Source organism: Spinacia oleracea, chromosome 3, assembly GCF_020520425.1.
Source record: "Spinacia oleracea cultivar Varoflay chromosome 3, BTI_SOV_V1, whole genome shotgun sequence".
Taxonomy (NCBI): Eukaryota; Viridiplantae; Streptophyta; class Magnoliopsida; order Caryophyllales; family Amaranthaceae; genus Spinacia; species Spinacia oleracea.
This window is the reverse complement of record NC_079489.1, coordinates 117368147-117380651: the sequence shown is the minus strand read 5'-3', so window position 1 is coordinate 117380651 and position 12505 is coordinate 117368147. Positions and strand designations below refer to the sequence as shown.

The 12505-nt window shown below is 37.1% G+C and overlaps 3 protein-coding genes across 5 annotated transcripts; 2 read left to right on the top strand and 1 right to left on the bottom strand.

Moving 5' to 3' along the window:
• The first annotated feature begins 202 nt into the window (after nucleotides 1-202).
• LOC110791523 (protein trichome berefringence-like 7) lies at nucleotides 203-4357 on the top strand. Its single transcript, XM_021996272.2, has 5 exons — nucleotides 203-516; nucleotides 736-1848; nucleotides 2577-2735; nucleotides 3439-3718; nucleotides 4022-4357. The coding sequence occupies exons 2-5, from the start codon at nucleotides 1019-1021 to the stop codon at nucleotides 4028-4030; spliced, it is 1278 nt and encodes a 425-aa protein (XP_021851964.1). The 5' UTR covers nucleotides 203-516; nucleotides 736-1018; the 3' UTR covers nucleotides 4031-4357.
• An 876-nt stretch (nucleotides 4358-5233) lies between these two features.
• Nucleotides 5234-6318, top strand: LOC110791522 (protein TRACHEARY ELEMENT DIFFERENTIATION-RELATED 7). The gene has a single exon (XM_021996271.2). It carries the CDS (start codon nucleotides 5266-5268, stop codon nucleotides 6112-6114), a length of 849 nt encoding a protein of 282 aa, XP_021851963.1. The 5' UTR covers nucleotides 5234-5265; the 3' UTR covers nucleotides 6115-6318.
• LOC110791521 (chromatin assembly factor 1 subunit FAS2) lies at nucleotides 6009-12078 on the bottom strand. Of its 3 annotated transcripts, none has more exons than XR_008930922.1 (13): nucleotides 11793-12078; nucleotides 10936-11047; nucleotides 10043-10069; nucleotides 9882-9954; nucleotides 8574-8677; nucleotides 8285-8496; nucleotides 8093-8189; nucleotides 7730-7802; nucleotides 7470-7558; nucleotides 7244-7382; nucleotides 7030-7130; nucleotides 6679-6948; nucleotides 6009-6138 (listed from the first exon to the last, which is right to left on the bottom strand). XR_008930922.1 is itself a non-coding variant. In XM_021996270.2 (12 exons), exons 1-12 carry the CDS (start codon nucleotides 11904-11906, stop codon nucleotides 6740-6742), a joined length of 1350 nt encoding a protein of 449 aa, XP_021851962.1. In that variant the 5' UTR covers nucleotides 11907-12077; the 3' UTR covers nucleotides 6164-6739. The 3 variants fall into 3 exon arrangements, 1 of the variants encoding a protein (XP_021851962.1); XR_002534108.2 differs by lacking the exon at nucleotides 6009-6138 and adding an exon at nucleotides 6164-6492; XM_021996270.2 differs by lacking the exon at nucleotides 6009-6138 and having other exon boundaries at nucleotides 6164-6948; nucleotides 11793-12077.
• Nucleotides 12079-12505: the final 427 nt, after the last annotated feature.

The following is a 12505-nucleotide window of genomic DNA, read 5'->3' as shown; positions in this document are numbered from 1 at the left end:
AAGGATAAAATATCCTTATCCCCACCCCTTATACCTCATACCAAACAAGCCCATACATATATTATACAGGGGTAAGGGTATAATGAAAATCCATCCTAATATATATTTTATAATAGTTTTTCAATTTTTCTTTGTATGTTTTAGTTGTTCATTTTGCGGGTGTCAAAAGAAAAGAAATTTACCTACTATCGAGAAAAGAATGATTATTTCCAAAAATACTTGTAGAAATTATCCGTTTTCCTTCCCAAATTTAGTTGGTAGTTTAGTAAAGTATCATTTTCTGGGTTGGCAAAATCTAAGGAAGAACAAACTCAATTGGAGTAGTTTAAACAAAATTAGTAGTGGGTTGTCCGGTCTCTGTCTCATTCATGTACTCATGTGCAGCTCCCACCCTTCTTCCTCGAATCTTCTCTTTCTCTCTCTTCCCCAAACATTGCCAATCCAAATCCTTCAAATTACTTACTCTTTATTTCTGCATTATTTGATGCCTCGAGATCGTTCTTCAGCTTCTAACTGGTAAACTTTTCCTTCATTTTATGTCATTATACTACCATTATATCATTGTGATTCTGTACACGACATGTATTTCTCGAGATTTGAAAGTTTCTAATTTGGGTTTTTAGATGATTTATGAGTTGGGTATAGTTTAATTCGTTGTTTTTGTTGTTTAATGTTGGTGAATCTTGGAAACCAATCAATGTTTATGTACTGCTTTTTATTGATTTGTGTTTGCAGTTGTGCTTTGGATTTGAATTTGATGCCTTGAAACCCAAAAGATCTTCTACCTATAATTATTAGTTTGTTGATTCAGCTTGAATTTTGGATTAGTGGGTACATGTGGCGTTTGAAGTTTAGAATCAATTTTGACTTGAAAGACGATGATGAAGGAATGAATCTGCGCCGAATTCGTGCCAATTTTCTTAGTTATAGAAGATTGGGGATTCGGGATCAAGGGTTTTGTGGGTTTGGATAATGTGTATTTTGAGGAGTGTTTTGGTGTACTTTTAAATTTAAGACCATGAAAATTTTCAGTAGTGGTTCAGCATTTAGTAGGAGTGTTTCTTCTAATAGGAAGAATGCTGCTCCCGTTGGCAGTCCAAAAGAGTTTCTCCATAAAGACAATTTAGACAACTCCAATGGAATTCGTCGAGATAGTTTGATCTCTCGGAAATTGTGTATTCTCGTCATTATTGGACCGCTAATTACTTTCTACATTGGTATATCTTGTGGGTATCTTTATGTTTTCCCTAGTCTCGGGCTGGGATATCATGAGCAGGCTGCTTCCTCGAGGATATTTGATGTCGTTGATGGGAGTTGGGTATCGGACTATAGCTATCCTTTGTATAATTCTTCTGAATGTCCTTTTGTTGAACAAGGTTTCAATTGCTTGGGTAATGGGAGAAAGGATAAAGATTACCTTAGATGGAGATGGAAGCCCAAAGATTATGACATTCCAAAATTTAACGCATCTAACGTATTGGAAAGGCTTCGTGGTAAAAGAATTGTTTTTGTAGGGGACTCTATGAGTAGGACACAATGGGAGTCTTTTATATGCCTGCTTATGGTAGGAGTAGAGGATAAGACGAGTGTTTATGAAGTGAAGGGGAGGAACATAACGAAAATCATAAGACACTTGGTTGTTCGCTTTCGCTCTTTTAACTTATCTGTGGAGTTCTACCGGTCCGTTTTCTTAGTCCAGCCAGGTATTGCACCGAAGCATTCTCCAAAGAGAGTGAAGTCAACACTCAAGCTTGACAAATTGGATGACATTAGTAAGGAATGGATTGATTCAGATGCAATAATATTCAACTCGGGACATTGGTGGATACCATCAAAATTATATGAAACGTAAGTCTTATGGTGCTTATAAAAGTATGTGAACTAGGTTTCATTTGTCAATCTTATGCAAATACCAGGAGAAAAGAGAACTTTTTGCTCTCTGCTCCTTCATTAATGATGTCTCGTTAAGTATAATGCATTAATGTGTGTGTTGAACACCAGGACTAGGATGTTTTCTTGGTTGGTATGAAGAGTGTCAAATATGAATACATCTTAATTCTTATTAAGGAACAAGTTGAACAATTCTGTTAGTTGGCATGTTATGGAAATATGGAATTAGCTGAAATATGCCAAATAATTTAAACTGTCTTGCCCATGCATAGTAGTATATGGACTATGTCCTATCATTCTCATTTCCCTCCTAACAATTTCTGTTAGATGGCATGTCTTGGTTAAGGCCTTAAAGGTAAGAATCTTAACATGTATGCCTCCCAAGTCCCAACACCCTGCAAAGACAGAATCTGGAATGGTGGTGGTTTACTTTTTTATTATTGTGATGAATACTGGAGGCCTATTGGAGCCGCCATCATGGACTTGTATAAGTAAATTGTGATCCTATTCATTTTGCATTAATAATAGCTTGTTATTGGCTCATTGTTATGCCAACCGCTGGAATGCATACTGTTTGTGATGGACTGTGAATTTGCAAATCTGTTTTTAGAAAAGGCACAGGCCCCTTGACATGGCTGCCTTTTTACTATTTATATACTAAATTTGTTTAAATTGTCTCCTAACAGGGGTTGCTATTTTCAGTTAGGTGGTTCACTGAAGCTTGGAATGTCAATACCTTCAGCCTACAAAATAGCTATGTCCACCTGGGCTTCATGGGTGAAAACTTCAGTTAATTCAACAAGAACGCGTGTCTTCTTTCGTACTTTTGAACCATCTCACTGGAGGTACAATGAGAAAACCCCTCTACATATTTAAAAAGTTAGTTTATTACAATTTGCTATGCAAACATTTACTCTCTTCCATTGATGAAATAAATGATTCGAGTATCAATCTGCAAGTTGAAAATTTGCTTTTGGGCTGTACTTTAAGTACCTTATTTTTACTCCATGAAATTATATAACATTCTGGATTCTCTGAGGTATTGCTTCAAAGAAAAACCGCAATTTGTTGCACTGGTCTACCTCCTAGGGCAACCGAACTCAATATATGTGTTGATTATCTATTTTCTTGAAATAACTACATCCAATGATGTACTACATATATATGATACAACTGTGAACTGTTCCACTACTATCCGTCGTGTGTGTGAGTGGCCTACACTGATTCTGTTGATGACTATGGTCTTATTCCCAGTCAGCATACACATCAGCAAGATTCCAGCTCAAATGATGACAATCCTAAGTAGTTAGTAACTGTCAAGAATTACAGAATATCTTGTAACCACTTCCTGATTATTAGGAAGTTAGTTATATTGCAACTTGTATATATAGCTGATTGCGTGCACAGTAGATGATCAATTTCACAATTAATAAAATCATCTTCTCCTCTATTCTGTTCTTCGTTCCCTTCTTCATTTTCTATCTTCTGCAAATTGCAAATATCATCAGATTCTGCTAATAACTTAGTTTTCCTGTCTTGTTTCACCAGTAATGAGTCTACCGCACATTGTACTGTGATGCAATTTCCAGAACCAGATTATGATTATAAGCAGCAGAGCCCATTCTCGGATATGGTAACTGATATAGTGAAGAAGATGAGAATTCCTGCCACTATGTTGAGGATCACTTCCATGTCAGCTTCTAGGGGAGATGCACATGTAGGCAACTGGAGTGACCGTAAATCTTTTGCTGACTGTAGCCACTGGTGTCTCCCTGGAGTACCTGACTTTTGGAATGAAATTCTGTTGTCTTCCCTTCTCTCCCACAAGGTACTTGCCTAAACATGATCGGAATAATTAAGTTTGGTCAATCAGGTTCTTAATCTTTCATGTGACCTTTTTTGCCCCTGTTTGACTGCGTTATTCTTTACCAATTTGTTGCATTACCTCAAACTTCATCTTAGGCCCTGTTGTTTTGAGCTGAACTGAACTGAACTTAACTTAACTTACATTAATGCTCCCATTGAGTCCAAGGGCTGTTCTAGACTTGGTGCTTCAATTCTGAAAGATAAAGGGTGCTGTTGTTTGAACAGATTAACTTTGTGTTAACTTTCAGTTCACTCTTTTTTGCAGACCGGCTGAAATGAGGCAGTTCAAGTTGGATTCTTCGACTTCCATTCTCCATTATACATTATTTGTCCTCTTTTTGATAGGACATATACAGCTTGGAGAATTGCGGCATGTTGTATCAGTACAGAGATTTTGTGTCAAAGAGCCTCTCCTACAGGCTACAGTCTTTTTCGTTCATGAATTTTGTCATTGCGTGTATGATGAAGATCTGTAAGGAAAGCCATTGGAGTTTTAAAGTTTGTATTCTTTTATTAACATTTTGATCAAGTGTTGTATGTAGAAAATATGAATATTTGTTCATTTGTTCATTAAAGAAGAATAAATAAGTTGCAAAGTGTACATACCTTTTCTCTCCAAATAAATGTGGCAAATTACTCTCAAGACTTTCATCAAATGTGCAAGTTGCGCCCCTTGATTTTTCATTGGAGCAAATTAACCCCAACACTTGTATAAATTGTGCAATCAATCTCAAACCCCTATCTTTCATCAATTTCTCAACCGAACGACGATACAGCACCGGAAATAAATATTTCCAAATATTTTCTGAATCTAAATACACCTAAATTAATTTCAATGCACATAATCTATACACCATTAGATTGCAACAAACTACTCTTTTTCTTCCTCCTAAACCATACCTTCGTTTTTTTTACGTCTATACCTTCATTCTTCGTAAGTTTGTAGGGAAAAGTGACAAATATTTCTTCCTCCTCAACCATACCTCAACTTTTTACTTCCTTCTCAACCATACCTCAACCTTTTACATCTATACCTCCATTCTTTGTAGGGAAAAGTGGCAAAAGCCCCCCCTAGAATTTTAACCATTGTGTAAGTTGTCCCCTCAACTTTTCATAGGAGCAAATCGACCCCAAAATTGTAAGCATTGATCAACCTTATATTAAAATTACTCATTTCCAGTTTGTTTGAATTTGAGTGAGAATGTGGGATAGGTAATCAAAAGCCAATATTAACATTATTTGTATTATGTTGTCAATCTTATAGTATAAATAAACATGCTTGGAATTCAATGAGCCATTATGAAAGCAACATATTAATAACTAGTTCTAATTTCTAAATGCAAACATGACAACCTCAAATTCTTGGAATGATGGGCAAGTCTCTTATTATGAACTTAGAAGTTCATTCAACATTCAAGCTTACTCAAATTCCATTGCTTTATATAATGTCTCTATGCACACACACTAACCCATATCATCTCTTCAAAACATCATCAACTTCCAATTATCATGGCTCAACCTCAAAATTTCGACTATCCCTTTTTCCCTTTTCCGCCACCGCATGCTTTCCCGTTCCCACCACCCTCTCATCCCATTCCTCCACCAAACCTACCACCTCCTTTTCATCCCAGTTCTTCACCAAAACCAACCCCTCCTTCATCTCCACCATCACCGACAAAGCCCTCAAACCCTCCTCCAACTCCAATACCGAAACCACCGCCACATTATCTCCCTCCACCAAAGCCCTCAAGCCCTCCTCCATCACCGATACCTAAACCACCTCCGCATTCTCTTCCTCCACCGAAGCCCACTAACCCCCCTCCATCACCGAAACCAAAACCACCTCCACATGCTCTCCCTCCACCAAAGCCATCAAACCCTCCTCCTAGGCCGCCTCCACATCATTTGCCTCCACCAGCTCCAGCAGTAAAGCCACCACCATTTCCACCGAAACTTCCACCACCACCTCCTCATGTGGTACCCACTCCACCTCCTGCTCCTGGGCACCATGCTACCATCATTATTGTTTTTGTATCTCTTGGAGGGCTTTTCTTTCTTGCATTCCTCTCAGCAGCATTGGTTTGCTTTATCAAGAAGAGAAGAAAGAGAGTGATGAAGGAAACTGATGATATTACCGTCGATGAACAGATGCATGTTCACGAAGATATCGTACGTGGTCCTCATGGTGAACAAGCTGTGCTAGTAACCTTGGAAGAGGATATTCATTCTCATGAAACTCTAACAAAGGATGAAATTGTGGGCGGAAGAACCTCTCATGCACATCATCCTCATTCTTTCCAAGCAGCTGCACCTGCTTTTGACTCGGATCATCCCCAGATTGCGAATAAGAGCTCGTGAATGAGATGAAGAATGAAGTATATACTACAAAATCATAAACTCCCAACACTGAGTGAAACAAGTATATTTCAATATTGCTTTAATGTTTGCTGATTGTTACAAAATTGTTACAAAATAAAGTTCAGAATGCTTTTTTTTATTTCAACTGAATTACAAAATTTGAAAATTGTACCAATAAGATCTAATATTAAATACAAATTGCAACATGCGGAATTCACCATTTGACATTGAGAGGTCTCCAAAAAAAAAAAGTACCTCCCAGTAATCATGGCTAATAAACTATACTCCAGCTCAAATAAAACCAACATCCCAATATCAGCAGTTAAAGATGAAGTCCGTGTTTGCCTTGTCTAATACCAACTGATAAAAAAGAACCAGCTACATGGAAGATACAATATGATCAAACTTTAGAACGCGGAGTTGAAAAACAATTACTTCGTATATATTAGCATCATCTCATGGTCACTTTCAATTTTAGCTGATATATGGACCCACTATTTTTATTACACCCATGCTTGATTCCTTTCAAGACCCGCTATACAAAATGAGGAAGAAAATCCATACCTCAGACAATGGAAGCCGAGAGATGATTACAGCATCAACTTTACAAAGAAAACTATGAAGTTTAAGGATCGATTGCCATGGGAGTAATACGCCTCTTAGCTGGCTTGCTAGAAACAGGGGTGCTTATCGCCGCTGGTGATGCTTGTTTGTTGTTATCGATTCGATTTTTCTCTATAACAGGGCTAATTTTTACGGGTGCTTTGACCATCATTTCTTCAGGCTTCTTTTGACTAGGAGTCTCACCAGCATGACTATTAGCTGTCTTTCCATCTAAGAAAGTTTAATACAAAATTAATATCAAATAAAACATGCAGAATTAAAGGCTAAATTTCTCAATTATAACAGGCAAACCTGGAAAAGGGATAGGTGATCCCAGTTCGTCACTCTGAAATTCTACCAATGTGCAGTATCCATCTTGTGAAGATATTGCTAAATACTTGCCATCTGGTGACCTATCAAAAGTAAAATGTTTCAGGCCTACGGCAAATTTTGAAGTAAATATTTGAATAGTAAACTACCTTAACCAAGCCATTTACCCCAAGAAGGGGAGAGTGGTGGACTGTACCATGCTATATCCGTTATGGCTGCATAATGGAGACCAGCCAAGACTGCCAGAGGGGCAACACTTTCTGTGTCATAAATGTACACTGAATTCAGAGTTGCTACAGCAAAAATGAGCCGATATGGAAGCTTAAAGAACCCAGCTGTCAAAGACAAAATTACGGGTACTTGTTAATACATTAGATTGTGAAATTAATCACCATATGCATCGAACTAACAACCAAACCTACCTGAGTTTGATCCACGGAGACTAAAAGCCAAAGGGCAGAAATGCACTGCCACCACAGGCTTGCTGGCACCGGGAAGCTGCAAAGCAGGTCTGTATATCAACGAAAACAGATTAGTTGTATGCCTTGTACCCACAAAATTGGGGGTGTACTCCTAATTTGATCAAGAAAATAGCAGACACAATGCATGAACTTTTAAAACCAGTCATCTCAGGCAACAAAATTCATCTTGAAGTCAAAAAAGTAAAATTGTAATATCTTGCCTTGAAAGATCTTTTCTGGAAAATATGTAAGCAGTGTTAATAGATTCAGATTCAGGCGAACTTTTGTACAAACCTGCAAGACAAAGCAGTCGGAAGTTACAAAAACAAGTTCATGATATTTGGTAATAACTTTTTTTTTTGAAGGTATATTTGGTAATAACTAAGAGTAATAAGAAACTCAAATTCTTCATCCTTAAAAGGTTTATGTCTCGATCTACTCCACATTTATGAAAAAATTGGGAAAACCCCCTTAACTCACAACCTTCTACCAAATAAGCAAATAAATTGAAATGATGTCAGAGGGTAAAGGCATAAAACATTCTAAGTATTATTTTACAACTAAATGAATCCAATGTCGATTACCAGCAGGTACTACTAAAAATGAGCCATCAGGTGACCAGGCTAATCTTCGGAAGAATGATGGCAATGTCTCATCATGAAAGAGATGATTCTTCAAGCCCTGCATCTCCAACTTTGACAGTGTTAGTGCTTATCAATAATCGACAAATCACGTAGTATGAAACCTATGACCAGGCCATTAGGCCCATTACTAACCTTGGTATCATCTGCAGATTGCTGTTCTGTCTTTACGATCACATGCTGACAAGCATAATTCATCCTCTCTACTCCCTTTGCTTTCTGAGGCTTGTTAACATAAATTCTACATGTTCTGTCAGAACTAAGTGATGCAACATACTTGGACAATGGGTCCCATGCCACCCCCTGAACATAATGGAGATGTGCATCTAAGATCTGATGGACAGAACCTGAATGATAAATATATGAGGTTTAAACAATAATGAAACAAAAGATATTCCACGTCAAATTCATTATCTTTGTGTACCTTTCTCAACATCCCATATGATGCAGGAATTATCAACAGATCCGGAGATTATATAAGCTCCATTCCTGGACCACTGCAGATCCAGTACATCCTTTCTATGAAATCTGTGAAACAACAATAAGGGTAAATCAAAGCTCGGAATAGTTAGAAATTTTGCCATTCAAGTATTCAACCAACAACAAAATGCTAAGAATTAAAATAGCAGAGATTGGTGCTCTCCCAAGTAACAATTTCTCTCCCTACTCTTATCAATCTTCAACCTAATTCTCTCTCTCTCTTTCATATACAGTGTTTTTCCTTTAACAAACTCCCTAAGTTATTCCCCAAGCTCCCATAACTAACTTATAAGATACTGTCCAAAGTGCCCCTCCCCTTACATCAGTTATTGTATAAAACTGAACTACCGGTATCGCAATGGAAAAAGAAGGATTTCTTTTTCTACTTGGTGGTTGTCTATGCTAGCTGCCTCTAACCTCTGCGAACAATAGAATTGCAAATGTTAAGAACTTCTCTGATTCTGCTTTCAAAATAACTTAATGTTTGTGCAGCTGTCATTCAAGCAGTTTAAGGGATTAGGTGGCCACTATTTTATTTAAGTATTGAGTTCTACTACCTTACAATTGATAGTGGTCACAAATTCATAACAAATACTGATGAGCTTTCAGTGGACCGACAGACAGGTGACTACCAAATCAGTTAACAAGCACGTTTCATAAATAAAACTTTCTAATGTGTGTTCCTTGCTCGTTATTCTAGAAGAACTGAAGCCTGTCTAGTCTTCAGCAGCTTCCATCATTCCAACCAAGCTTCTTAGGAAATCTTCATGACTCACTGGAGCCTGAGACTTTGAAACTATTTGCTGTTTTATGGATGCCTTGAACATAAATCTAATCCTATCTAACCTCCAACACACAATCTGCGAGTTCCACCAAGGAACAACCTCATGACCCAGTTAAAAATAATGAATCCAAGATAATAAACAACCCAATATTAATCCTGCCTTCACGGAAGTCCAAAAGTGTAAGGGCCAGTAGTGAAAAACAAGAAATTTTATATAATGATCAAATAAGATTAAATTTATTGTTTCCAACCCCTTGTTAACTGTAAGCTTTTGAGTTATGACTTTATAAGTTTCATACAAGGAGTCGAGGACTGAAGTAAACAAATCTCCATGTAGATCATAAATTCAAGCCGTAGAAGTTTTTTATCTCCCATCATCCACCACTTATCTACAATGCCTAACACTTTCCTAACAAAAACAAGAATATATACAAATTGATTAACAGTTGATCCAGAAGTAAGTCTTACGAAAACGTCTTGAGAACTTTCCAAACTTGACCGGCATCTGTTAGGTGAGACTTCCATAAAATAAGTTCACCTCCTACAGTTATAAGAAATCAGTTCAGCAATCTATAAGTAATGAAAAAGAAAAGGTAAAGTTTTAATATCACAGCAAATAATTGTCGTACCATCTGCACCTGAAGCAATTAACTCTCCTGCGCACAGCACAGTGAAAGAAATGTGAATTAGCATACTTATCCAAACCACAACAGAGTGTGGAAAACATAGATATGAAGTACAAGCATATAGAGATACTGGCAAACACAAGCATGTTTATGTGCGTATATGTTAGTATGTGCCTAAATAGAATTGCATATTTTCCACACTTATTCAGACAAGAAATTAGGATTTCCTAACACATAGCATAACAATTTAGTTTCACCTACTTTAGATCTCCATACTTCTTTACAGGCACGTGCAACAACAGATATTTCCAAACACAGATTGAAACATTTGTCAGAGATTGGAATAGAACAAGAAAATTCCATCCAATTGGTTTGGTCATTTGGTCCTCATGTCATGTCCATATCAAATCTATACAAAAGGGTGCAGAACAAAACTATTTGAAACCTCTATCCAAGAACCTCCTTTACTCTCCCAATAACTCAAAAGAAACAAGTCTGTTAAAAAACACCTGACATCTGAAAAAAAAATCAATTGAGATGTATTAGTATGTTTAACGCTCACAGTTCGAACATCAAATGGAGGAAAATACACAAATTCCTCTTGACAACTAGACAATTGAATATTAAAGTGTAAGTTCAACGATAATTGAAGTCAAGCGTGTTGGCAGACAATGTCATCCTCAAAATATGAACAACAAAAGGAAAAGTGTTAAATTTATTAGATCAACAAACCTTGCATTTTCCAACAACCAAAATCATATTCAATGCAGCCCTAGAGAACAGGCTAATAGCATTTTACCTTATTTAGCTATTTTGGCTATTGAAGCAGTGCCAGAAACTTTTAGCTCGTAAGAATAGAAAATGAAGAATTGCAAGTCAGCAAGAATAACTCTTACCCGAAGGAGAGAATTTGAGAACATTCACTGCAGAGCTATGATAAGAAAGACTAGTTTGATAGGAAGCTGTCGGAATTTTCTTTTGTGCTGCTTCCGATTCCACTTTCCATATCTGAAATAATCACATCAGGTAGTTCAAGCATTATAGAAAACTGATGCCATTGCAAAAATAAGATTGAATACACAAAATTGAATTGCATCGTCAAGAGTCTGACTATTGTTAAAGAAGCATGTTCATAAAGTTGCCTATGCGTTCAACATAAAAAAATTTGGCAATTTTAGGGTTCACTTATGTTGGGAAGGCAATCGAAGTGTCGAACCACTAACCACTAGTAGAAAAGCTAGTCACTAAAATGCACAGGGGTAATGAAAAAGGGGAGATTGTAGCTTGAGAAAATATTATTCGTACTCCGTATCAGGATAAACCAATAACCCCAGTGGCCATACCAACTACAACTTCAATATTAGTTACTACTATGTTGATATGACTTTAATCAGTTCCTTGGTGCACAGAAATCTAACTAATTCGAGCTTCAAAATTACACGAAATTGAGATCTGAATGATTTTTAACTGTTCTTAGCTTCACTACCGTCAAAATTACACTCGAAATCGGAAAAAAGTAACAAGACCCGTTAAACCCTAACCCTATACCAGCATCAAAATTAACAGAAGCAACTAATATTATGATAAATAGATAGTCAAGTATCCTACTAGAATATTTCATCATACCAACATATCAATTAAAGCATAACTACAATATCAAACAATCGAGCTACAATTGAGACAGTCAAGAAGTAATCGAAAGGGGGTTAGTTCAGATCAGATGAAATAAAGGAGAGATAAAGAGAGAGAATACCTTAATATCGAAATCAGCGCCGCCGGTAGCGAGAAGACCAGAAAAAGGGTGAAAATCTAGGGTTAGAACCGGCTTAGTGTCGTGCCAATTGATCTGAACTGTTCCTCCTTTCATTTCTCACAATAATTTTTGAGGAAATCGGGTAAAATTATCTAGAGCAACAAAATTCAAATCAAGAATTTTAGGGTTTTGGAAATTATTGGGGAAATATTCAGTTTTATCTGCCTTTCAGAAATAGAAAGGGGCTTTAGGAGGAAGTGATGAGTTGGGAGGTGTTTGGCGCTTTTTTTCTTTTGGCGGGAAAGATGTTTTGTAGAGGTTTCTAGACTCACGTGGATAAAAATCCGCGGAAACGGTCGCGTTGGCGTAGAAAGTGATTGTAACGGATAAATAGAACGGATTGCAACTAACACAACATGAATTTTGTCTAAAAATTAATATTAACACGTTGTTTAAGCCTATTAATACTGTTTCTGCGAAGAAAATGCTAAGTGTGAAAATAGGGGAAGCCTCTTCAACCAGGCTGTCGTTTTCCTCCAATCGGTTGTGGTTTGTCCTACAAAAACGGCAAACGTAAACTGGCTCGGGGGGGTTCCCGAGAAAACCCTCTCCGACGCTCAAGTCAGTTCTTGTAGAGAGAGAAAGTAGTGAGAGAGTGAGTGTGGGAATAATTGCATCCCTGAGTAATGATTAGGTGGGTCATATTTATAGTA